At 41.2% G+C, this 27,904-nt stretch overlaps 1 protein-coding gene across 4 annotated transcripts in view; it reads right to left on the minus strand.

Annotated features, from left to right (window-relative positions):
• The window catches only part of Atp8a1 (ATPase phospholipid transporting 8A1), a 215,914-nt gene that overhangs the window by 96,557 nt on the left and 91,453 nt on the right, over positions 1 to 27,904 (minus strand). For all 4 annotated transcript variants that reach the window (XM_021654950.2, XM_021654952.2, XM_021654951.2 and 1 more), the window contains 7 exons: positions 25,056 to 25,128; positions 23,097 to 23,202; positions 21,888 to 21,970; positions 20,209 to 20,258; positions 16,035 to 16,104; positions 9,318 to 9,402; positions 7,589 to 7,728 (listed from right to left, as the gene is read on the minus strand). In XM_021654950.2, coding sequence (XP_021510625.1) covers positions 7,589 to 7,728; positions 9,318 to 9,402; positions 16,035 to 16,104; positions 20,209 to 20,258; positions 21,888 to 21,970; positions 23,097 to 23,202; positions 25,056 to 25,128 — 607 coding nt within the window. The remainder of the gene's footprint in view (positions 1 to 7,588; positions 7,729 to 9,317; positions 9,403 to 16,034; positions 16,105 to 20,208; positions 20,259 to 21,887; positions 21,971 to 23,096; positions 23,203 to 25,055; positions 25,129 to 27,904) is intronic.

The raw sequence follows: 27,904 nt of genomic DNA on the forward strand, positions 1-27,904 counted from the left end.
ACACACACACGTTTTTAGTACTCTGTACTTGTAAATGATTATAAATCAATAATCATGAAAAGGAGTATTCTCTTAAGTGTGGCTACCTTAAAAACAAAATAAGAAAACAAACTCTTTATGACACAAGCTAGAATGGACTAGAATCTTAAACACTGAACTAAGATTTAGGAAAACAGTCAGGAGCTGTAAGGGATGCTAATTGCAGAGAGGTTACAAATGCGAAAACAGGGCCACACAGAAGCTGAGACTGTTTGAGAAACTGACATTTACTCAGTACAAGAACAATGGATGCAATGTAGCCTGGTAGGGGAGGGAGGGAGGATGGGAAGGGTTGGGTCATAGGATAAGACCAGAAGCCCCAGGGAAGGAATGTTGAAGGGCCCATGAATTTTGGTAGTTAAAAGGCCAAAGGGATATATGGGGAAGAGACTTCAGAAAGAGAGAAACAGGATCAGATCTGCATTGTGGAAAGTTCAGTAGTGGCCAACCTGGGATGAACGGGAAGCTTGTGGACTCAGGGACCACTTTCTGTTCTTCAGTTTTAAACATTAGTCAGTGACTATGGGATCTGGATGTGCCTGGGGCTCTAGAGCAGGACTGGTTCTTGAAGTCAGCCAGGCTCTTCTGTGTTCCACATTGCACACAGACAATGGGCTCTGGGCCTTTTCTTCTCGGCAGCATCCTTCAGCACACCACGCTGTAGTTCCATTTACAGAAGAACTCCTACCTCCTTCCCTGTTAGCTCAAGCTGGGCTACGGTGTTAATGCTAAGGACATTCATTCACAGGAATGCTTGTTAGTGGCTTCTGAAGACATCATGCAACTGGATAATTCTTCCAAGGCTTTGACTTGAAGATTTTTTTTTTTTAACCACAGAAATCACATTAGAACTCACAGAGCCAAGGACTTGACAACTAAGGCCAGAACTTCACACACACCCAGCTGAAGAGAATGAGGCTCTGAGAGGCGATTTGGGTGTAGCTTGCAGAAACAACACATCTATGTTATCTGAGTCAGGAGCCAGCGGTATACACTGTGGAAAGTCTACCACAGAGCATGTGTAAGAAGGGAGCTACCCCACTAGAAAAGGGGAATACGTGATCAGAAATGGCAGGAAGTCATGAGTGCTTTAAGATCACAGGTTGAGGGAAAAATCATGAAAATCGTAGGTCCTTTTTTTGTTCTTTTAAAGAGTATGGACTACCTCACTTACTAAGTGGAGAAGTCCTAAGGAAGCCCACTCCTATCCCCAATGCCGGTCTAACGATTATAGAACTACACAGTTGATTTTCCGGTCTCCACTATTTTTACATATTCCTGTTTTCTTCTAAGCTGAGCTGGCAGCCCAAGATACAGATTCTCATCATGAGACTGGAATTAAGACAGAACTTTGTTTTCAACCCCCATTCTGCCAACTAACATGTATAGCAAGTAACTTAAACTAGCTGGGGATCTACTTTAATAACAGCAAGGAGAGTAAAATTACTGATCTAATAGGATTTTTGGGGGGATGAAATTTAAATAGATAATCCCATGCTTGTTTGTGTAGTATGGCAGGAAAAAAAATCTTGATTATTTTTCAATCTGTATGACACATCTCCAATATTAAGGAGATGTGTCATACAGCATTGAGAAGTACAAAAGAAAGATGAGATGAATGATCAGGAGTTCTAACATCTTCCTGACCATCCTGGTGGACCATCTTGTACATTCACTTTAGAGATCCCTGAATTAAATACTCAGGGTAGTATAGAGTTGAGGGGCAGTTGTCTGACTGACATATGTGAAGCTTGGATTTTGATCCCTGACACCGAAAAAAAAAAATCATGTGAAGAGTAGAAGACTTGAAGCTTAGTCATCTCAGAAAGGGGCAGGTTTGACTTGCAGATGAGCTGACACACTGTAGATGTTCTTAAGCAAATGGTAAAACAGGAAACTACTGGGATGCTAAACCACACGCTAGCACATCATATAAACTTTCGTCTAGCTTTTAGTACAAGTGAAAGTGGCATTTGCAGCTACTAAGAATAGACGCAGTGGTTTTATCTGGAAAGTCATTCCACCGTAATTCAGAAGTCTCCGTGAACCTGGCAGCCATCAGCATCCATGAAAAGTCCTGTTTTCCATTAAATTGTCTTTCTCTGGGAAACCTCTAAGTCACTTCTTGCCACATGCTGTAAAGGGCACAGGGCTGCTGGACTCAGGCACATGGATGTCAGGGTTGGTCTATATCGCACCACATCAAGGCAATCTATAAACATCCTCAAAATATCAACTCGATTTTTTTTGGGGGGGGGAATAAGGAAAAAAAATATAAAAAGACAGATCATGACTTCAATGTCCTACCTTGTCTCTTTGCCCAGGGCCCTTGACCCTGTTTAGATTTACACCCTGTTTGCTGCTCCTTTCCAACCACCAAAAAGAAGGCAAAGGATTTTGATCCACTCCATTGCTCTGCCTTAGAGCCTGCAAACATCCGAGACCATATATTTGCTGTTGAGTTTTTTTCAGCTATCTTCTCACATTTATATACAAGAAACATGGAAGAGCATTAAAACAAAACAAAACAAAACAAAAAACCCCAAAAACAAATGGGCCTATATTTCTAAAAAAAAAAAGAAAAAAAGAAAAGAAAAAAATTGAATGACATAAAAATTACCTGTGCCTTCTCTAACACATTACTAGGTTGACCCTTAGTGGTGTCACCTTTGATACCCAGGTCTTCAGTGCTTGGACAGGCATGCCCCAAATTAGAACTAGGGGACAGGCTTTTATCAGGAAAACTCTTACTAGGATCTAGTTTCTGAATAATTCACTTAATTGAATAATTCATTTATTCATCAAATATTTACGGAGTGATTAACACAGGCCAGACAGTCAAACACTGGGGACAGAGTGATGGATATGATAATTATGGTCACTGCTTGCGTGAAGCTTCAGTCATGATTTACACGAATCCACAAAATGCAGAGAGGGGCGAGATGCCACCAAAATTACAGCATTTGGATTTCACTCCCCTGCTCATAAAGGATCTTCTGGCTCATAATATATTTTTTAAAATGTGACAGATTAAAAAAAAAAGAAAAAGCTCACTTTGTAAAACACATTTCCCAACCCAGAACTTGAAACAAAAGAGAAAACCTTTATCAACAGCGAAGTGCCGTGCTTATCGGTGCTCAGTGTGTCTCGCATGGCTTTCTCTGACTCTTACGCGACATGAATTTGCAAACACAGATACCATAGGTAGGTGTGCAGCAGCAGGGCTAAAGTTGTCATTTTCATCCCACGGAGACAAATGCATATAAATATTAAGAACACAGCCCTGTATCTTCTATGAAAACACACAATCATATTTCAACCGATGACTTCATTGTGGGAAGGTTGAACCAGGGTCCTGAGTTCTGTTAATTTCAAAGGAATATAGGAGCATCATAGGAGGAAAAGGCAAACGTAATTTACGTGCCATAGAAATGTTAGAATAAAAGTAAGGGGACGGAGTACAGTCAGCAGGAGAGAAACTCCACAGAGGCAACCACTACTGGGGCGTCAAAACCTGCTGATTATTGTTACTCATAATTCTTTCTGACCACGTATAAATAAATGGACCAAATAAGTTTGTCTTAAAAATAATCTGATTTTTTTTTTTTAAATAGAGAGCACACCTGAAGTGGTTTCGTAAGGTGAAATGTTGAGTCTGAATATAGTGCCAGTCCTCCAGGAGGAGGTGAAGGAGAACAAAACAGGTCAAGCTTGCTGCCTGCAAAATGAGACAACTGTAAATTCTCTCAGGTGGTGATGAAGAGAGAAGAGGAGGCGCTGCAGTCCACAAACTGGGTCAAGACAGCAGGAGGACCTGTCAAGGCTCCAGCCCCTCCACGTCCTAATCCTCCCCACTTTCTCACTCACCTTTCCCAGTAATAAGTGTTGCCTTTTATCTTATACTCCATAACAAAGTGCCAGTAATCAATTCTTGAAACAGCTCACAGTATTAGAATTTTTTTTATTACTCTGAGGAGTCTATGATAGGATTGACAGCGCTGCCTTTGAACAGTCATGGATATATTTATGTTACAGGTAGATACTAAAACCCCAAACCTTCTCTGACAATAGCTGTCCACAGAGAGGACAGTATGTGGGGCATTTTAAGCCTCCCACGTTCTGTTCTCTGCAGTGTGGCCCTGGAAGGCAAAACCAATACTTTCTAGAACACAGATGTCCTGGAAGAAAAGGAACAGCAAAGAATGAATGGCAGCATTCTCCTGGATGTGGCCTATTTGGATGGATCCATCCATCCATCCATCCATCCATCCATCCATCCATCCATCCTTTTGAGAAAGGTCTCACTATATAGCACTGGCTGGCCTGGAACTATCTATGTGGACTAGGCTGGCCTCAAACTCATAGTGATCCCCTGCCTCTGCCTCCTGAGTGCTGGGATTAAAGGTATGTGCCACCACGCCTGGCCACATATTTCCAAGCTTATGTAGGAATTACAACTCCCGAAGGAAGAGAGCTTTAATTCAAATTTAAAAACCAAGTCACTAGTTTGGACAAATAGTGGAGGGATATGAGTGTTTGTAGCGTTTATAACCACAACTTTAATGATGCTGTAAAAATTTCACTTACTCTGTCATCTATTAAAAATATTGTTTTTTTTTTTAGGAGAAGCTCTCCAAATCTTTCCAACTTACAATGTTTTCAGTGTAACGTGATTGCTGTGTCCATAGCATCTTGTATCACTAATCCGAATAAGCTCGGAAGCATCTTGCAGGACAAGGATGCTCTGATCTTTTAGAAAAGCATATTTCTAAGACATCCACACACAGATGTAACATGATACAGTTTACAGTGGAGCCCCAAGTCCTGTGAGTTCCTCATGGACCACCCTGAGGCAAAGTGGTGGTGGAGGGGATTTCTATAGGGCCTTCTCTCTACCCTTCATGCTAACTGGAGCAGTTTGGCTTTCATCACTTGTGTATCTTATGATTTAGCCAATGTTTTGTTTGGAAGATGGACTCTTCTCTAAAAAAATAAAAAGAGAAGCAAAATCCACCTCAGAGTTTAGAAATTAACTGTCCCTCGCATTCGTTCCAATACTACGGTCTACATGTGAATGGATTCCAAACACATACAGAACAGATCGCACGATCAGTGTGCTTCAGTCAAAGGAGGCAAGGCTGTGACAGCTAAATCTAAAGCCAAGCGAAGCACTTAAGGAACTGGTGGTCTCTCTTGTTGAAACTGTCTCACCAGGCCGTTGGCAAGGGCAGTAGCCACAGCTTCTGGATGTCAAAACAGCTGAGGGGAAGCCCAGACCAGCAGCAGGCCACCCTGCTCAGGCTCACGCATATCACAAGCCTGCAGTCCTCCAAGGCTGGCAGAGGCATTGGCAAAATGATCTCTGCAGAGCTATTTCAAAAGCTTACTTCAGACCGAGAGTGCGGGTCTCCGAGTTCCTCACCGAGGAAGTCTGTGCAGACGGTGGTGGTGTGTTGAGGCCCCAGGGAGTCAGCCCCATTAGCTTAGCAACCCTGTGATCTGGTACACCTTGATCACTCAGTGAATGTTAATTAAATGAACGCCCCAGGGAGACCCCTATGTTGGGAGTAGGAGAGCATACAAATCCTTGCTTGAAAGAGGCGGGCCGAGGGAGAGACTGTCTCATGGAGCTTATCACAAATGGTAATACCAGTTAGCGCCAAATTCCCTTTTCGTTCCTTTAAGAGACAGTCTTAAGAAGGTTTCTGGATTTCTATACTATTTGTTCGTATACTATTTAAGGGTGAAAAAATAATAATAAAAAAAAAAGGCAGTCCCCCAGGAAACTTAAATTTTAATTTAACTCATGATCGCCACCTGCTGGACAAATGTTCAATGTGCCTCCCACTTAAAACTTGGAAGTTTTTAATCATAGCTGTGTATCCTCGAGATAAATAATATGTTAAGTACAGGGGACATATAATATTCCTTCAGTTCTGCAAGAAACAAGTCTCCGTCCTTAAAGTCATTACAGTGTTTTGTGGAGACAGAAGAATACCTCGAGTTATATGTGGCCTCTACATGTGTCAGAGAAAAACTACCGGCAGCTGGAATAAGTTGTCTCCTAGTATTACATAGATGGGAGGGTGCCGGGAGGGGAGAGGGGTGGGTGTGGGGTGAGGAAGAGCTAGTCCTGACAGGTCTTAGTGCTAGCTGCTTTCTAACCCAGCAAGTACTCAGTGTCATAGCAGGGAGGAAAAGGCAGTCAGCCTGACCCCCCCCACAGGCTAGACTGAGTGAACTTGATCTCACGCTGCACCCAGGGAAGACACTGAAAGAATCAGGCAACTGCGCAGAGGCTGAGTGGCAAGTTCAAGCTAGCGTGAAGGCCCTCAACACAGCAGAGCCCTGGGGTCTGGCTAACCCTCTCGTGAGCTCGGTGACCTTGGTCCAGGTTCTCATCCTCTCTGACACCTGGACTTCCTCGTCTGTAAGTGGGGACCGTTAGTTCTTCCAAAGGACCAAACATGTTAATAGACGGACGTGCCACTGTGCCTGTGCTAGAGATAGGTAAGGACTACACCAAATGCTTAAGGACACGAGAGTTCTCGCTGCTGATACAGCGTCAACCGCAGGCTACCTCTCACTGTCGGCCTGCACGGACTCGATTTCTTTAACCTTAAAATGAAGGCGTTTGACAGAAATGGCGAAGGAACACAGTAACTGACTGCAGCCCGATGAGCGCGAGAAAAAAGCAGCAGGTTATCCACCGTCTTATTACTCACCGTTTATCACACATCCACAAAGCTGTATCATATCATAAGCATAGTAATTACAAACACACACGTTATGTCTGTACCTGTATAGACAGGTGCCTGTGTGCATATATGCCTCTTTCTCTCTGTGTATGTCCCCATGTGTATGTATTTGCCTCTGTGTGTATGTCCCCATGTGTATGTGTGTGCATGTATGTACCTGTGTGCATAAGTGTCTACCTGTGTGTGCATATGCCCCAAGACCTCAGCGATGCAGAAGCAACGGGATACGCTGGCAGGGAGGTTGCTAGAGTGGCCAAACCATGATGGAAAACTGGAAAGAGTGAGGATCTATATTTGGTAACACCTTGGGCCCCTTGGGCAAGTTTTTAGACCATATTAAGATTTATTAATTTATTGATCTTGAGAATCAGTAGTGAGTCTTGTGATAAAACAGCTCAATGAGAGTTCGAGGAACACAGGTAGATTTAAAAAAGTGAAAGCAGGCTCCTGGGATGGCTGTCTCTGTTTCCAGAAAGCATTGTGAGGATAACTTGAAGACACCAAGGACCAACAGGGGAAAGGAAGGACCCAGGAGCTCTATAACATACCCACGCCAGCATCCACTTAGAGAACTTCTGCCTTAGGCTCCTCCCAAACTGAAGAGATTAGCTGCTTCTTTACCTGTCTGTGTAGGTCCACCTTCTGTCCTTCCTGGTCCATGCCAGGAAGTGATCTCAGCAAGCCCCTAGACACACTACCGGCTACATATACTGTTTTTGATACTACTGGTCCCGGAGCAAGCAGGACATCTGTGGAAAGGCGCTTTCCGAAGGGGACCATGGTCCACGCACCTTTTCGATCAGCTCGTAGCTCTCCTCCAGCTTCAGCAGCCTGTTCTGCACGGAGGTGGACGCGCGCTGGTAGACGGCCCGCCACTCCTCAAAGTCGCTCTCGGAAATCTCAGCCACAGCAAAACACAAGGTTCGCAGCCCTGTGAAAGGCAGCCCGCCCCAGCGGATTTAGTCACGAGCCTGACATTTCCATTATTTAACAAGACCCATTTTTGAGCAGTCTCACTGAATTCAAACAATTCGCTGATGTGCCAGTGCAGCTACGATAAAACCTCAAGGTCGAATGCCTAGAACGTTCTCCCGGCTTTTAAATTTTGTACCTTGCTTACAATTCCCAGCCCCCTTAGCTGTTTGTCCACATCTAGGGCGACCTCTCCGAAAGTCTCATCTTAGCAAGCTGTTCTTGTTGGAACTCTCCCAGCTGTTCCCTAAGGTGGAGTCCCAAACCTGGAGCGTGGCTCACACCAAAGTCCTTGCCGTTCACTTCCTGTGACGTATGTTGTTCTCTGCACTTGCTGCCCGGGCTATCCATTTACCTCCCTCACCCCAGCACCCCTTCACCGGCTGCGAGACAGCTCTGTCTCCTGAGAAAGGAACAGAGTGACAGACTTAAATCTGTGGCACTATATTCTTTTGGTAACTGGCTGGCAACTTACTTGGGAGCAGCAGTGAGGTAGAAGCCCAAGGTCAGAAAGAATGGGGTAGGGGTAGGGGAGGGGCAAGCCAATTGAAAAGGAGGAACCTGAGCCTGTGTAATACTGTGACCAGAGTGGAGGTGTCCAGATGTCCGGACCTCCTCCCCAAACCCGCATGGCCTGTATGCTGGCACACAGAACCAGGGGATGTGGGGGTTTCTTAACTCTTGAATTCTTGGAAATTTGGAGAAAATCATGTTCTTGCATTCAGAAGCCTATTGTTTGCTTGTTTATTTATTTGGCCTATTTTTAGGAAACATTCATATCTTTTCAGAGCCTTAATTATGAGGAAGCAAGGACTTGAGCAATGGTCAGGCTAGCTGAAACAGGGGTGAAAGCGGAGATTTAGATACTCTGTGAATCCTGCCATCAAGTGTATGGCTAAGATTCTACCCATTCTCCGAGTAACTGAGCAGAAGGTTTAATGACTCTCACTTCCGCTAAGCCAGAACATCTCCCTAAACCCTGGATTGTTTGCCTCATACATCATCACGTATTTCAGGAGGATAGCGATGAGGCTGATTTTATTTACCTCGTACTCCAAGGCCTCACAAAGACACTAGCATGTGGGGGTGGGGCTCAATTAAAAAAAGTTAGGTTCTAATAGCATAATTTTTTACATAATCATACAGGTATTTATTTCTTCTTTATTATCCCAATCACAAAAGCTCAGTTCTCTTATTTTTGTTAACTGATTCCACGAGATGTTAAGGTAAAGCATTTAGATGATTTCCCTTCTAAAAGGTGACACAGATTTAAAGGCCTTACTACTGCAAATGGGGCCAAAGTCTCTCAGCATTTTAATAGACTTTTTAAAAGAAAGAAAGAAAGAAAGAAAGAAAGAAAGAAAGAAAGAAAGAAAGAAAGAAAGAAAAAAAAGAACCATGTGGGAATAGAACACAGAAATATCTATGCTCTCATCAAGAACCAGTGCTTCGGAACATGGAAGTGAAAACGTCCGTGATCCTGCAAGATACCAAAGCTACGTGACTTCTCTGTGTCTCAGTCCTGCTCTGTTTCCATAGGATGCTCACCTTCTGTAGCAAACTGCTCCAGGTGTTTCAGGGTGATTTCTTTGTACTTTGAAGTCTCCGCAAGTCGTTCATAAATGACCGTGTCCTGGAAAAGAAGCAGAAGTTAATGGTGGATTAATTAAGCACCCTGAATTTAACAAGGCTGAGATCAGCCACATTATTAGTTCTGAGTCTGTACAAAAACTCCTAGTGTAGTTTTGAATATTTTTGTCTATGAGTAACTGTGAGTCCCCAAAGACAGGAAGGAATACAGCTGGACTTGTGGGGTTTTGCATCCGTGGATTCAATCGGCCGCAGATAGGAAGGAACTATAGTCTGGCCTGTATGGTTGGGTCTGCGAAGAACATGTACATACCTTTTGTTGTGATAATTCCATAAAGAATTTCACATAATGTTTGCATTTCAGTAAGAATTGTAAGGCATCTAGAATTGGCTGGAAACACAGGGAAGGAACTGGGCCCAGTGGCCTACGTTTGTAGTCAGCATCTGTGAAGTGGAGGCAGGAGGATGGCTGTGTAACAGACAGAGCACTATCCCAGGGGGGTTTTGTTAAAATTTTGTGAATTGTATTTAGGGGAGAATGGTCTAGAGCTCAGGGAATATTGGGAAATGCTGGCCCAAAAGAGACTGTCTAGGCAGTTCCCCCTTGTGTGGGAGCCTGGGTGGCTGCAATATACATAAAAGTTTTCCAACTTTACAACCTTCCAGGGACAGGAGCACCTTTAAAGGTCTGTGCTCACAAAGGGACAAACTTGAACCATCACTTGGACTACCAAATGTCCTGAGATGTCTGGAAGGAACAGAACGAGGACCTACAATACCGGAGCTGCCTCAAACAGCTAAGGCCTCTGACTCTGTCTAGCTTGAAGACTTGGTTGACACAATTCGTAAAATTCCTGGATTAAAAACAATATTGTTCATTTTCTATTTTCACATGGTGTATTCTGATCCTATCCCCTGACCTATTTTAAAGTCCAGTTAGTTTTTGCTTTGTACACCATTTGCATTTCTCTGCTCTTTTCTCCTTTATAAATTGCCTATTGTTCCCTCAGTTATTTGCTGGCTTTGGTTTAATGTCTTAGAGAACTTCAGCCTTCAGCCTTCATGACTTTTTATTAGACCAGGAAAAAATAAATCATTTACCTGCAATTACTCTCTCTGTGGTAGTACCCACTGTGGGGTTTGCAGTCTAGGGCCTGAGATTTGGAAGCTGACTAATGGAGGATGATTTAGAGCCCTTGAGAGAAACACAACCAAGTGACCTCAGAGCCCATGGAATATCGTAAGCCCCATTTATGAATTTCTTTTCATTTTTTTTCAGTGGTGGGATGGGAAGGAAAACAGAGAAGGAAATGACAGTTGGCGATCATGGCTCCTTCCTAGGAGGGAAAAGAAAGAATAACTTTGGAGGTTTTTGTTTTTTTTTTCATAGTAGTTCATGAAATTTTCCATGAGGTTAATGGAGGCCATTTCAGAGGGGGGAAAAATCTTTAAAAACTTGAAAAACAGAAGTGGTAAGTAAAAGAGGAGGGCGGTTAGATTCTGCAGTATCTGTAAACACACTGGTACTCAGAAGAGGGTCAGTTAATTGTCTATACATTCTTCGTGGCATTGAGAAAACCAAGGGAGGAAGTGTGGGCTTCCACAGAAAACGAGCGTTTTCAAATGACAGTCACAAGTGTTTAGCCATACTTGTATGTGATGGATAAAATACTTAAGAGACACCTTTGGGGACACAAGCCCTTCTTTATTTAGAGAGCAGCATTAAGACTCTGCCCCATTTTCAGGAGAAAAAAAAATTCCTTTATAGAACCTAGAAAGGTCAGACTTCAGATTTATGGAAAAATCCTCAGGGGAGTTGGTTATCTTGTATCCCCACCTTCAGTCAAGGAGAAGGTGGAAAACCACCCTTTTCCTTCTTGGGGGAAGGAAGGCATGGTGCAGCCAAATCACTGCTACTGTGCATGGACCCAGGGCCTCAAGAAAAGTTAAACCCATGGTCAACTATTCCTTTTTGGTGCGCTTTCACTCAAAAGATTGCTTTTCGCTTGCTTTTTCTCTTTTTGTTTTTCGGAGACAGGGTCTCAGGTAGCTCTGGCAGGCTTTGAATTTATGATATAGCTGAGAGTAACCGTGAACTCTGATTCTCCTGTTTCTACCTCCTAAGCATTGGGATTATAGGCATGAGGTGCCACCTCTGCCTTTTACTGTGTTCTGCGCTAAAGTTCATATTTTGGTACATGTGTATGTTTAGGTTTGCATGCATATGCATGTAGAGGCCACTGGCCAACCGTCGGTCATTCTTCAGGAACTTCCATCTTATTTCTGTGGGAGAGCCTCTCTAATGGGTTATGGAGTTCATTTTGCAAGCCCCAAAGATCCTCCCATCTCCACCTCTCCCAGGATTACAATTTCTTGCTATTTATTTTTAACTTTTACTTAGGTTCTGAGGATCAAACTTAGGTCTTCATGGACTGCATGCCAAGCATTTCACTTATTGCGATATCTCCCTGGCCCACATTTAAAATGTATTAAAAAAAATTGTGTGTAGTTGTTGGAGTTGTTAGAGGAGGGCTGAGGTAGATCTAAGGAACCAAATGTCCAGTACTGAAAACACCATAATTATTTGAACAAGAATGGCTTCCATACACTCATGTATTTGAATGCTTAGTCACAAGGGAGTAGAACTGTCTGAAGGGAGTAGAAGGATTAGAAGGCATGGCCTTGTTGGAGAGAAAGTGTGTCACTAGGAGCGGGTTTTGAGGTTTCTAAAGTCCACAGTGGGCCCAGGCTTGATCTTTCCTTCTGCCTACAGAGCAGGATGTAGCTTTCAGCTACTGCTCCAGTGTCTGCCTGCCTGACACCATACTCGTCACCAGGCTGATAATGGATTAAACCTCTGCAACCATAAGCATGGCCCCAACTAAATGATTTCTAAGAGCTGCCTTGGTCACTGTGTCTCTTCACAGCAACAGAACAGTGACTAAATACATTTAAGTAACGTGACATAGACTGAACAAGTTATAGCTGTGTGTGTGTGTGTGTATGCATGCACATATATGTATAATAACAATTAATGAAAAAAAAAGGCCACAAATTTGAAAGAGAGCAAGGAGAGGTATACGCGAGCTTTTGGAAGGAGGAAAGGGGAGGGAGAATTGATGTAATTATTGTGCCAGCTGAGTGTGACCAGGGAACAACTTACAGGAGTGGGTTCTGTCCTTCAACCACACAGGCCCCAGGGGTTAAACTCAGGTCCAAGGGTTTGGGTAAAGCCCTTTATCCACTGAACTATCTCACCAGCGCATGACATGCTCATATTTAAATATACACAAATATATTCTGCTATAGGCGCCATTCAGAATTAGCTAAACTTTGCCTCTGATATGGTGTAGAACTGCTAAAAGCAGCTAATTTTAGATATGGCCTGCTTGGACATAGCACAGAATTTTAAGAGACACCTACCTTGAAATTTTCAGTCACTTTAAGGTTTGTGTAGGATCAAGTATGTTAGTCAAGTTTCTCAAGTCTCGCTGTGGTTTAGAGTAAACTTCTTGAATAAACTAATGTTTTATTTGAGGAAATGGCACTTTCCTCTATATGGCTACTATTGCAGATATAAACTGTAAACTGTACATGCTTTCATTTTTAAACTTAAAAATTAACAGAACAAGCTATCTTCCTTAGAGAAACACTTAAGAAGCAGGAAATATAAATAACACGCCAACCCAGTCACTATTCCTTTATACTGTATGTTATATGGCCTTTTCAGTACTGTCTTCTAATTTACTAACTTTATTCCCCCATCAACTGTGTCTAGTCTAGAATTTACTTCATTTATTGATTTTAAAAATTGCTTAAGATAGCTAATTAATCTTGCATGTGTGTCAGATCCCCTCCCAAATTTATTTTTTGAATGAAAATAGCTGCAGTTTCTTTATTTATCATGCCGAGATTCCAAACATCCTGAGGTATATGTCGTCTCCACAGATGGTCTAATCTGGAGTGAATCCATGTTTCTCTGGGTATGGTGTTCACTGGCTCCTCCGGTGTGAGATTTCTACATATAACTATGGCTCCGTAGTTTCTTGCATGCATGCCAACCTCATGGTTTTATAGTCTTAGCAGGGGTTGGCATGCACTTTCCTCAGCTCCTTTGCATGACTGGAAAGCTTAGTACTTTGGTCTTGGCCTCAGAGTAGGGGAGCTGGCTTGCACCTGACTTCTCTAATTGGACTTAAGGCCAGCTCAATAGGAGGGAAATCATGCCTGGTACTAGAAACCTAGCCAACTACCTGGCACTACCGATGTTATGGATCTCGGAGGAGACATACTACTGCCACAGCTCCTAATTGCATTCAGCTCGCCCTTATACAAACAGTGAAGCACAGCTCTCACCTCACATTAAGGAAACCTCTCTTTGCAGCAAACAGAGGCCAGTGCAGAAAACTACAACTGGTCAGAATGTGGAACTCAACTGACCATGAGGAGCCCAGCCCAGCAGATACGATCACAACACAACACCTCTACTGAAGGCTCGGGGAATATTATGGAAGAGGTGGTTAAGATAGACAGCAAGAGCCAGAGGAGAAGAAAGTCTGTGTGAGATAATGCCTCCTAGGAATGACAGGAAAAGCTAAACACTGAAGAGCAAAATCGCGTGGGCCCCAGCCACACACAAAGAACTATATGCAACCAGAGAACATGGAGAGAACTGGTCTTTTTTTGATGTGTCTGCATGAATGCATATGGTGGGGTACAGGCGCCCCTGGAGGCTGGAAGAGGATGTGGTTCCTCTGCAACTGGGTGGGTGCTAGGGACCAAGCTTATGTTCTCTGGGAGAGGAGCAGGTACTCTGAACAGTCATTTTTCCAGATAATTTTACTCCAATTTCTCTCCCTGGGAAGTCCAGGCTTCCACACCTGATAGCCCCTGTGTAGCTCTCGGCTCTCTATCTTGGTAAGTGGTGTTAGTCCATTCAGCAAGCCAAGTAGAAATCCCCAGATGATCCTGGATAATCCTTTCCCTCAGCACCTGCAAACATCAATTACCAGGTCCTAAATCTTCCTCCCTGGTCTGCCCTGTGCCTGTCTCCATCCATTCCCAGCAGCCCTCGCCTGAAAGAGCTGATAAGGTTCAATCGGAACCTCTGCCTGCATATGTTCGCAGCCCTCAAATCACCTTCCCGAATATCATGGAAGAAAGTCCATGCTCTTGAGCACAGGGATGAAGGCAAACCAAACTCAACCCATCATGCAAACCCAAGTCATACAAACCCTTTGCCTGGTCCATGTTAAGAAGCTGCTCCACATCAAACTACAAACTACAGCTCTCAACTGTCCCTTGCTGAATTACATATTTATGCCTTTTTATTACTTAAGCCTGTTTCAGAGGGAGAAACAATACAACCCAGAAGTTGATATGTGCAGACAATCTCTGTGATTTAAAAAAAAAATGCAATGTTTTTTTTTTTTTTTTTTTAATTTTGTGTCTGATGCTTTAAAACCTCAAATGAAAGTTTAGAGGTAGACTGTTGAGACTTTTAAAAAGGAAGGGTGTGATTTGGGTGTTGTAAAGCAGACAGATGTCAATCAGTGGAGCAGGAGATCTTAGTGTTCACGTTGCCATAGGAACATGGAAGATCTGTACCATGTGACTCAGCACCACAACCTAATCATCTTTTTTATGCACTTAGCCAGGCTTAAGCTCTTGACACGACTTCGGTCTTTTCATCACACCTCTAAAATCCAGCTCAAAGCCTGGCGATAAAACATTCATGATGAATACCTGTTAGGGGTCTAATCAATGGAAACACAAAACTCAAAGAAACTGGATAACCAAACTTAGGAGACATCATGAAATGATTCGACCAAAGTGCTCTAAAACCAGCGGCATTCAGAAATTGTGTTTTGATGTCTTAAAACCAAGGCACATAACTTTCTCAAGAGGAATTTAAACAAAAGGGTTGGCTTTCTTAAGTTTAGTCTCCCAGGTTCCATGGAACAGAGCACAGTTACCGGGTCCACTTAAAACTGTGAAATTCCAAGCCGAAAAATGTACAAAGGGCTTACCAGGGAAAGGGCACCCCAGGAGGAGAATCCTGCCTGGTCTTAGCAAAGAATGGCCCTGGTCGGTGGGGCTCTCAGTTTTTTCCATGAGTGTAAACATGTTTGAACTAGGAAAATTCAGCTGGAATACACGATATTATTTCTGCCAATATAATCTACTCAACAGTGAAGATAACCAGTTACTAGCAATCCTGTAATATTTAAAGCAAGGCAAACAAGCAATACCAAGTGAGGAATTACAGCAACAATAGTGAGCCAGCCCTCTCCCCATTTCTATGGTCTTTAGGCAAGTAGATTAAAACTGGAGTGCATGATTATATTCTAATATAATTTAAAATATTTTCTGTATTTAGTCATCTGCTAACATAGCTAATATAACAGAAACCTCAAATATCATGTATTAAAAATTGAATTACAAAAGTACCCCGTGCCAGACTTTTCAATGCACCAACTTTACCCAGAAGGAGTCCCACATTTCACCAGAAGAGGCTGAATGCTGTTACTATAAAACACGAGCAAAAGTGGATGTCATCAGCTTCATGTTAAACATCTGTGTTACATTTCCATAGCAGGATGCCGAACACGTACATTATAAACCATCATAAATCAAAACTGTAAAAGGCAAAAAATAAAAAAAAACCAAACTTACAGCTCCTTTGCAGTAAAGCCGTAACTTCCCCGATGGAGTGCGGACCACCACCGACATTCTTTTCCTAGCGCTGAAAAAAAAGAGGTTTTCCGTAATGGGTCATCATAATGCGGATCTGCACAGGCATGTTTTTGTTGTGCTTCACATATTTTAATGCTTGCAGTGAAAAAATTAATCCGACCAAATTATGAGCCATAGTCTTCCCTATAATCAAATTATCTCCCGAGTGTACATCTGGGAGCCTTGGAGGGTTACATTTACTGTCTTAAAGGGAAAAAAAAACCAAACAGCTCCCCAGATTCTGGTAAGAGTTAATACCCACTAGAGTAGCACTGTTTAATATGTTAATTTTTGAAAATTATTTGAGCTAGTATCGATGAGTTATATGGTATGTTTAAAAACTTAAAAACAAAGAAATGATAATTTTAAATATATAACCGCAGATAAAAGCAAATATTAGTATTTTAAGAAACAATATAAGCATTCGTTATTGTTTTTAATAACTGCAACACCCCTTTTACTGAGAGGGGTACAGTTCAACACCCCCAGCAGATGCCAAAGTTGGGGATAGTATCAACCTAATAACACATTTTCCTGTTCACATATCCACATGAGAGTGTTTAATTTGTTAGATACAGTAAGCAGTTAACAACAGGGGCTACAAGAACAATTACAACAATATACCTTAGTAAAAGGTATTTGGAACTTATGAATTGTCTACTTTTAGAATTTTCCATCGGATATTTTCAGAGTATGGGGAAGCAGAACCTAAGCCGGAGTGGAAGAACTGTACTTTATGGACAGAGCAAACTTGTCTGTCCTACACATGTCAACTCAGTCCCTGATTCATGCTGTTCTCAGTCCAGTGCTGATTTAATGGTCCCCAACTCATCAATTTACTCCTCCTGGTGAAACACCTGAGAACCCTCTTTTGAGGTCCATCAGCGTCAAATGGCCATTGCAAAGAAGTCTCTGAGCCAGAGATGAATAATGGAAGGGATGCTCCACCCTGACCTCCTACACCTTTCATTCCTCTGTGAAGCCACCCTCCTCACCCTGCAAGGCCTCAGCATGCATTCTTCACTCTCCAAGTCCTCCGTGCTTCATTCTTGCTCTAGACTCTAAATTTCAGAGAGTCACCTTGAACCCCTCCCTCACGGTTTTCAGCCTCCATGTGTGGCTATGTGTGCTTCCTCTTTCGTAGTTTTTTTCTTGGCACAAGGGAGAAATATTTCTGCTTTTATCGGAGCCCTTCCTTTCACATGAATGTTAATCTCACCCACCTCACTTTCTCAGCAGCTTCAGACCAAAGGCACAGCTCTCCTGAGAATCTGCTCCCTTTTCCTTCTATATAGATCACGCTTATCCAAAACCTAACCTAGCCAAGAGCCCACCCCACTCATGTAAGCCACATGCCCCTCTGACACTCTACACAGGCTCCACTCACCGCCTGGCCAATCCCATCTTCCCAACATCCCAGTGACTACTCAACAGATTTTTCCAAACTTGGCAGCTATCTCTGAATTCTCTAACCATTCTTTTGGAGATTTCTCTCAGCTTGGGGCTGCTTACCAGCCAACTTTGATCCTCTGTGTCTTTAACAATAAAGACTTAAATTGATTTCCCCCTCCTACCTCTCCTGAAATAGCTGCTCCTGCTAGATCAGTGTCCTACCACTGAAGTAAACCCCGCAGCCCATTTTGTATTTCAAGACAGGTTCTTAGGAAGTGGTCAGAGCTGGCCTTAACTTAGTCTGCAGTCCAGGGAAGCACTGAAGTTGTAATCCTCTTGCTTCTGTCTCTAAAATAGCTAGAATTACATACTAATTCTTACTTTGTAATCAATCCTTAACAGAATTACTTAAGGCTGAGGCATCTGCCCTCCACTTTCCCCTTGATCTATATTTTATCTTCAGAGGATCCTCTTGACTTTGAATCTTTTGGTATCATTGGTAGACCAGTGACTAACACATGGGTATTTCAGTGATGGCTTTGGCCTCACGTTTCAGGTTCTTATATCTAACTTCTTCCTGGATACTTTATCTTTCTGTCTTACAGACGTCTAAAACTTAGTGTTTCCATTTCAGCCACCACATCTGCTCCTAGTCCCATGTCTGCCATCTATGTATGGGGAATTTCTCCATACTCAGCTGTCTGTGCTAGGATCCTAGCCCTTCCCTCCCTGCTCTTTGTACCCACCCCACCCATCCAATTTATAGAAATTTACAGCAAACTTCCACTGAGCTTCCTCAAATAGGAAGTAAAAAGCAAAAAGCCCATCAACTTTTCTTCAGTCTCACCGCTGTTATCCAGACCCAACTGCTAACACCTTCACAGAAACTATTTGAAAGCGTGATAGTCATAGTCCTACTCTTAAACCCATCCCCACTGTAGAATCAAAGTCCTATTTTTGATTTATTTTTCTCCATGGCACTTTCCATAAGTAGAGTGTCCAAAACCATATCTATGTACTAATTTATATGCTGCTTATATCACCTATAACACAAACAGGGCTGGGAAAACACTTTATCATGAAGACAGAGATGAGTGATGTATGCAGAAGTGCTCTGTTCTACGTAACTCAGCTTCCCGCTCCTTCCGCTGAGTCGTCTGGAACATATAGGTCAAGGATAGTGTTCAATATCTGAACAGACAGGGTTATTTGGTCATGTGGTCACTTCAGATCAAGACAGCAACTGAACCAAAGTTAGCATACAAAAAGAACTGTCTCTCCCAGGCAGTGTTCAAATTTGCTTATGCAGCAGAAAGCTCAAGGAAACAGGTGTGTATTTCTTTTGCTCAAACAAAGCATTGCTTTCTCATGGGCTTTTAGTTTCTGAAGTGTCCTTTGAGAGATAACACATAATCTTTAGAGAACGTGCAGTAAGACCCATTTGTCTGAGGAACATGGTTGGCTGGGCAATAATGCATAGTATAAGTCTGAGTAGAAGTGGTCTAACTGAAGGCCCCTGTTCTAGCCATAATATAAAAAGTTCCCCCTAAGCCTTATATGTGATGCTTGGTCCCCCTTGGTCGAGCTATTTAAGGAGTCCTGAAAACTTTAGGAGATGAGGCCTACTAGGCTGAAAGGTGTTACTGGGGGAGAGGCCTCCAGGGTTATGGCTTGACCTTCTTCTGGCTCTGTTCCTGGACTCATGGAGATTTAACGAGACATGACACAAGAAGTTGCCACCACAGATTGAGCTCCAAGAACCTTGTATGGATTGTTTCCTTTGGAAACAGGAGCCAAAAGAAACCTCTCTTTCTTTATGTTGTTACAGGCAACTTCTGGCATCTTGCCACAGTGAGGAGGAAATGAATTAGCACAGCCGACATTATTTCCCTTTCACAAAGAACACTCACTCTGCTTCCTGTTTCTTCCTACGATACAGTAACTCTCACTTCACAGAGACAAGTGGACAAAAGGAAAATACAATTATAATGGTGGCTTCCTAACTCTTATTAATTTCAGCCCACATAATCTCACTGCCTCTCAGTAGATCTATGTTTTGGGGTCTCTCAAGTCTATTGTTTGGAGCTGAAATCTCCCCCCCCAAAGCCCGTGTGTGGGAGGACTGATTCCCAGAGAGGTGCTATTAGGAGATTGAAAGGTGGGAGGTCTTTAGGTCATTGGGGCTATACTTGGGAAGGGGGGCTATAAAACCACTTCCTGGTTTCTTATTTTTGAAGTGTCTCTTGAGTACCAATGCAATCTTTGAAGACCCCGTTGTAGGACCATCAAAGCATGAGGTGAACATTTCCTCTCTCCTCTGTTCCTACCCCACTGCAGGTCCAAAATAGCAAAGCGCACTGATCATTTCGGGGTGCAACCTCAAAATGTGTCAAAATGACAACAACTTATCTTTAGAAGTTGATTATCTCAGGCATTTACTATTATATCAGAATGCTAGGTAACAAACCAGCCATGGGACTCTTGGTTCTAAGGGCATCTGTGATTCCAGGGAGACTTTTGAACTGCCATCAGAAGCCATGTAGTGCCACACTGTGAAGAAACCTGTGCATGACATCTACAGACAGGACACCAAAACTGCATGCAAGATCTTAGTATCTTAAATACACAAAAGTAAAGCATATATTCCAGCTATATACAGGCAAACCCAAAAATGGATGAAAATGTATTTTCCCTACACAAATGACAGAGCCGGTGTCTTTACCTGGTGAACTCCAGGACATTGAGCAATTCGTATCTTTCTTCATGCCCCAGCTGCAGAATAAAAGAGTCAGAAATAGTTTAGGCTTCTTGGAAATAATCACTGGTCATAAAATTTATTGTAAAATGTCAATGCAAACATGGTTTCCCCTCCCCCTTCTGAATTATGGAAGAGGATTTACTAAAGTTTCAGGTTAATGAATAGTGAAAGATAGAAGAGGGGTCAGAAGACTTTCAAGTGTCATAGAAACAGACCTGAGAACTACTGAGGCCCAGACGGAGGCTGTGAGACAGAACTGCCAACAGATAAGATTACCTGTTGTGACTGCCCTGAGGTTACTAAGAAGGTATGGATTAAAGGAGTCAGAGAAAGAAAATGAAAATAAAAAGTCAAAAATTTCTCTCTAGAAAATAATGGAAAATGATTTTTTTTTTAAAAAAAAAAGATAATTTGGACTTAGGAAAGAAATAGTTTAAAGAAAAAAAAACAAGTATAACATATACAGGAGTAATAGAAACAATAATAAGAATTTAAAAAATACGATATCATTTACATTAGATAGAACAGAGATCTACAATGCAAACGGTGCAGCCTGATAAAGGTACTGCCTGTGTAAACACCACCCTGTTGAAGATGCTGAACACCTGACCCACAGACTCCTGTGTTCTGTTTCCAATCAATCTTCTCCCTGCTACAAGACAATGCCTGCTCCAAATTCTATCCTTATAAATCACTTCTGCAAAATTTCCAGTGGCATACAGACGGACGGAGGATGCTTCCCTTTGTGGACCTCCTCAGCATGAGGTGTCTATGCTTCATCTGCACTGCTAAAGAATCAAGAATTCATTCCTTTCCATTGTTTAGCTTGTCAGATGGATGACAACATGTTCGTCTTCTGCTGATGATGTCCATTCTGTCTTTGGTGGACACAAAATTCCCTTTCGTCCCGAGTAACTGAGAGCCGAGCACAGGTGCTGTATCCAGGCATGCGTTCCTTTATTAGAAAACTCTTAAAAAATCCACTAACATTTGGTTCTATGAATATTTTTTTTTAGTTTTATCCTCCATAGTGGTGCATAATAGTACTTCATTATGGTTTTGCGTTTCCTTGAATACTAGTCATGGTCTGTCATGTAGCCATTCGGATATCACTTGCTGTGACATAACTGTTTAAAACTGCCCACTTAAAGCAGATTCTGAATAACTACTTTCTTGTTGTTAGTTATTCTGAAACAGGGTCTTATGTAGCCCAGGCTGGCTTCAAATCCACTATGTAGCTGAAGCTGGTTCTGAATTCCAGATCCTCCTGCCTCCCATGTGCTGAGATAACAAGGCCTATTCACTGCGGCCAGCCGTCTGGGTATTTACATAACTAAAAATTTAATAATGTTGGAATCTAGAGAAGAAACAAATGGGAAGATACTCAAGGAAGATAAATCGGCACTTGTGGAAGAAAATGTCAGTAGACACGTCTAGTTTTGAAGAGTCAATATCGTCTACCAAGCATATTATCAGTCACAATTTTCTTAAGTATTTAAAGAACTAGGCAAAAGGATGGCTGGTGGTGGCCCTGGCGGGGAAACACCAGTTTCACCATAGTCTTTTCTTTACTGCCTTTGTTTTCAAAGCTACGAGAATGTATCACATAGGTTTAAAAAGCTCTTAAAACGAAAGCAGCTTACTGAATCTATGATGACTGAGTCAGGGGTTCTTCCTGTGAAGACAAAATTCAGCTGCTTGGCTGCTCTGACCAGCGCTCCCTCATCTGTGTCAGAAGAACAGGTGAAAGAAATAGAGGACAGATAAATATAACATGTGCAAACGTAAGGAAAAGATGCCGACGTCGCGCACCTTTCACTATGCTCTGAAATCCATCTCTTTTTGTATATGATGACTCCAGGGGAACAAGAGCAGCTTAGGCATCATGTTCTTGGACACTGGGTCTCACGCTTAGACATCCACACCCGAAAGGGGCAGCTAGAAAAGAGCCCTTTGTCAGATGAACACTTGAGAATGCCTCGCTCCAAAAAAGTGGTCAGAAGTTTTCAATTTTTATCCTTTCCCTGCTAAAAGGCTGGATGTTAACTCCAGTGCCGGGGGATTTGGACAGAGGCTTTAGTTTATGCTAGCTGCTTTTCTCACTGTGTCACAAGGCCCTGTCACTGCTGAGAGGAATAAGAAGGCAGACAGACAGACAGACTCTCTCTCTCAGCAGCACCATTTCTTACTCTGGTTTAGGAATCTGATGTACCTTACAAGTCATAACCAATAGTTTAGAATATACAAAGTACGTAATTTTTTTCTAACAGTTTCAATTACTTAACCTCATTTTATCTTGAAAGTAAGTCTAAAATCGAACCTAAATGGAAAACATTGATAACTAATAATAAATAGTTTATGGAATTCCATGAAGTGAGAAGATTTTCTCACCTACGCGAATACGGAAAAGGTGCTGCGCCCCTTCCTAAAGAGAGTAACAAAGCTATGTTCTAAAGCCATGCACAGCAGTATACTTTAGACAAATAAACCTCCCCCTTCCTGTCTGTGTGTAAATTCCATTATGTAAGACTTTATTCTTATTTGTAAGAGGAGGAATTACATGGATACAGATACTTTTATTCCCATGTGTACACTTTAATTACTCAATTTTCCATATAATTCATTTTAGGAAAAAAATCACATATACAAAGCAATGTATTTAAACACATACACATACATATCCTAAAAGCCAAGTTTCTAGTTAAGAACCAATTTTTTTTTTTTTTTTAAATCTAAAACCTCAGTTTGGTTATATTCCATTTTAAAATTAAATTGAAAATTTAAGATCCATACAACCAAATCTCAGAACAATTTTCTCCAGAAAAAATATTCCATAGATGCTTCCTCTGTACCTGGCGATGCTGCCTGATAAATGATCTTCTCCCCTTCTCTCTCTGGTACAGCTGTGTGGCAGACTGCCATCATTGTGAGAAACTCACAGATGATAGGTGCAGTTGGCTGTGAGGAATAAACACATCATTCATCCCTTTTTATTTAAACATTTGACACTAAGGGCAGTAATGTTATTTCATGGCCATTTATTAAGAGTACAGCTGGGAAGCATTGGGGCCGTGGGATAACAGCCAGTATTATTATGAAGAAAAGCTAGTTAGAACTCAACTTATTTATCCTTGTACTTCCTCATTCATTCTGTAAACATTTATTTCAAACGATTTTGTGCTCTTACATATAAATAGTAGAAGAAGATGATGAATTTGGTCCTTAGTGGACAGCAGAGAGGTTCTGAAGCGTTCACCTATTTGTCTGTAATTTCTAGCCAGATTTAAATTTCAGGCATCGAACCTTTGAGCAGGGTGGTGATGTGTGTATCTCCTTGTAATGATGTCTTCCCTCTCTCTAAAAATGACCACCTTAACCCAGTACATAATTATCTATCTATCTATCTATCTATCTATCTATCTATCTATCTATCTCTGAGTACTACCAACTCTTGGAGCTTGAAAGAGGATGAAGAGTGAATCCTTTCTGTCAGAATCTCAGATCTGATGAGAAAGGAACCTAGATACCAATGTTAAACATCTTGATGCCTGGCTTCTGAAGTGAAGCGCCATTTGAGTTAACTTAAAGAAAAGTAATGTGTGTCTATGTTCGTAAAACCTCCATTCATAAAGTGAACCAACTGAAGAGGTTAAATCAGGTTATGGGGGGAAAAACTTGCTTAGTCTAAGAGAGTGGACAAAACATGTCTGGTCCCAGCCACATGATGCTTAGACTTGTGGGAAGACAGGGCACACATAAGTGACAGCATTGTTTATTTATAGCATGCTAAGGACTGTAAGGAGAATATGCAAATGTCATGGGAGGTGACAGGATCTAGAGATAGATATATGGGAGAAATCTTAGCTTCATGAAGAACTGGGTACAGAGAATTCCACTGGGAAGAATGGCATGTAACTAATAAAGCCCCAAAGGAGAAAGATGGAAGTATTTGAAAAAAAAAATAAAAGAAGGCCATTGTGGCCTCTGGAGAAAGAAAGGAAAAGTTGCTCAAGGCAGAGTGGTGATGAGGGTGGGGCCAGCTCTGGAGACTCTGTGAGGGACGGGGGAAACCAGGGAGGGGTGGCTTGCATTCCAGGTCAGTGTGCCATCAGTGATGACAGAAACAGGGGCTGGGCAGGGTGCTGAGGCCACTACGGTCTGGACAGGCGAAATATCCAAAGGTGGGCAGGCACTCTCTTACAAACAGAATGAAATCCTATCAATGAGACACCTGAGGGACAAGAGCGGCATAACTGACGCCATACGCAAGGAAGAAATTTTGACTGATGATATAACACCTTACATTTTAGTTTAAGGTCTTTTTTTTTTTTTTTTCTCTTTTAAAAAAGAATCTTCACTGGCATTTATTTACTTTACATGTTTTATTTTGCCCAGCTAGGTTAAGGTATTCCGTTTCTGCACCATTCTACTGTGTTCTATCTCATATCTACAACCATTTTGTTCCTACTTCAGTTTTTCACCCCACCCTGTCCTTATATATGTTTCAATTTTTTTTTAGCTTTAATAACATTTAAATGTTGTCTATTCTAACAATATTCATAACTCCCCTCTCCATTTAAAAGGGTACCTAAAATAGATTCAATAAAATCACAGCAGAAATTTCTTCAAATCTAGTGAAAGGAAAAGTCTCTGGACACAGGAGGCATTTAAGGCATTAACACATAAATAAAATAAATCTAAAAAAAAAAGATCATACAAGTAACAATAAAAAGAAGCAAATGGAGGAAACCTGAGAACTGCTCATCAGTGTTCATCTCTTAGGGCACAGATGCTATTTTGATGCCACTTACATGGTTGTTCTGCAGATTTTCCAGCAGTGATGGATCATTAAATGTTTTTTCATCTCCAAACTGTGAGCTCTGCCTACGGGGAAAAAAATAAAGCAAAGCTGCTTCACTTCTATAAGCCTACTCATCTCCTAACCAATGGTGAATGATTCCTCCCAATGCATTCAAATAACTTATTTCATGACTATCATAAAACATGTTTAAAAAAAAAAGATTCTAAGTATTAATGAAGTTATTAAAATACGTTTTTATTTTGGCTATGTAAAAACTCTTTGTATAGTGACAAATACAAATGATTGTATGAAGTACAAAAATAAGAACAATAAACTGTTTGCTATTTGTCAACATTTATAAATATGTGTAAAGAAGATTTCTGAGCATATGTTATTGTCCTATACAGAAAGAAAAATAATCATGAATAGGTAAGGGATCTGTATTGTGGCTGGCTTTTTATATCAACAAATAAATTACGTACTTTACTTGAAATAAATAGAATCTGCACTAAGTTTCTAATCTAGCTATCATTAATCTCATGGCCATGCATTTAAGAAAATCAAACAAAAAACCAAGGAGTATCTAAGTACACATGTCAAAATACTTCAAAGTATCTTTGAAGTGGACCTTGAAAATATCTATATGAACTTTCTTTTTCTGGACAAAGGTTTCAGAATTTACTGAGGAAAAAAAAAAAAACATCTTCAAGAAATAACTAATTATAATTTGAAAGGTTTTAATCTTAACTTTGAGTTACAGAGTTTTGACAGTGCTAAAGTGTCAAGTTCCAAAACTCACTTTCACATTTTAAAACCACAAGCGTGAAAAGAAGAGATCCTTGGGGAACACAGACTAGAAAGTTAACCACTGTTTGCGCCAAAATCGATAAAGAAAAATTCATGAGTGTTTGTAATACTACACAGCTTCCTTTATTTAAGTATCAGTGTTTGGCCTGTGAATTATCAAAATTACGTTAAACATCTTTCTTAGCAGGTTTTAATTAAGGATTCTCGACAGTATCATTGGCGTTACTGGTTTGGTATTAAGTAAGGGGATCCAACAGCTTTTAAATACCTTATCATATAAAATGACTTATCCTATAAAAATCATCACTTATTAAGAATAGTTTTATACTGGGACTGATGAGATGGCCCAGTGGGAAAAGGCACTTGATGCCAAACCTGAGGACCCGAGTTTGGTCCCTGGGACTCTCAGGTGGAAGGGGAGAATTAATTAATTAATTAATTCTACAGTCTGTCCTCTGACCTCTATATGCACGCCATGGCACACACACCCCTTTCCAAAGAATAAATGAATAAAAATAAATTTAAAAGTCTATTACTTGTGATTTTATGAAATGTCCCTATCAAATGTATTTCCTCCTGTTTCAGAGCTGTACTTTTATTTTTTGAGGAGGCTGAAAAATGAGGGAATATGCAGTCACATCTTGCAATATGAATACTTTTTCTTTCCAAGAGTCCCAAAATAAAAGCCTTTATAAATTTTAAAATGTCTTACTCTTACCAAAAACTCACTCAGTTCACAAATCCCAGTTGCTATTATTGATCCAACTTTCAAAAGTATTTAAATAACTTTAGATGTGCAGCTGAAACACATCCACAGAGAGAGATTCCACTCTGCCTTCCCTAAGGAAGACTTCCACAATGTAAAATGTTAAGAACTTCCTTCCACCAAATGGCTTCCTCACCAACACCAGGGGAAAGAAACCACAGCAACTCCAACAAGGTAGCTCGGTTAGGATGAATGAGGTACCGAGTCATCATTGCTAGACTCCCCAATCTTATAGAAACATCTAAAAAAAGAAGGTCCCAATATTTAAAAATACGAACTATGCTAAAAGTAAAAATGCTTAAAACCATATGCATTGCATATTGCCTGCATATAAAAATCGAAGCCAGTATCAACATGTCACATCTTCTTCCTTAAAAAAAAATTTAAGTGGCACTTTGCTCATAAAGAGAGAAAGGCATGGTGGCATGACAGCAGGGCATGCAGCAGTTAAGGGAAAGAGGACAGAGCATGCCTTGATCCCTGCATCATATGAAACTTAGAGCCAAAGCTCTGTGATCATTTCCCAATCGGACAAAAAACAGAGTCAATACAACAGGTAAGAGAAAACTCAGAAAGTACCAGGCCAACCAGTAACACCTGTCCTGCAATCACAGCATAGACTATGATTTACTTATCTGTTTATTTATTTATGCCCACCACGCAAGTGTGTAACTAAGAGCTACCTCACTTGGCTACAGATTTATTTTTTAATTTCAAAATTCAACTCAAAGTCAGACAATCAGAGAATAAAAAAGAAGATGGAAGAAAGTCTAGCCATAGTTTCCACCTTAACATCACACAAACGTTTGTTAAAACGCATTCCTGGGTAAGGCCTAGGCTTCCTTGTCTAAGTCAGGAAACAAAACACACAAATATTAATAGGGCTGACTGGTAATGGTAATTATTTCTACATGGCAAAAACCACTGAAGGGAAATCAAAATTGGGGAAAAATTAAATTCATCAAGGTAAATTCCTAAAAAAAAAAAAATACAAAACGAAGGATAAACATCAGTCTGGCAAAAACAAAGTTTGCCAGCTCTGTACTGTTAGAACTGTGGAAGCAGGATGAAATATGTATCATGGGTAAAGATGAAAATCGACCCATATAATTTTCATAAAGCAGCTGGAGCCTTGCTCTGTGGAGGCAGGAGGATTGTAAATTTGACCCAGTCAATTACAAAAAGAGCGATGGGTAAAATTGAAACTGAAATCCTTTTGATTCAGTAACCCTCTCTTTTTTAAAAGATTTATTTATTTTTATTCTTTGTGCATTGCTGTTTTGCCT

This window comes from Meriones unguiculatus, chromosome 3 (genome assembly GCF_030254825.1).
Source record: "Meriones unguiculatus strain TT.TT164.6M chromosome 3, Bangor_MerUng_6.1, whole genome shotgun sequence".
Lineage (NCBI taxonomy): Eukaryota > Metazoa > Chordata > Mammalia > Rodentia > Muridae > Meriones > Meriones unguiculatus.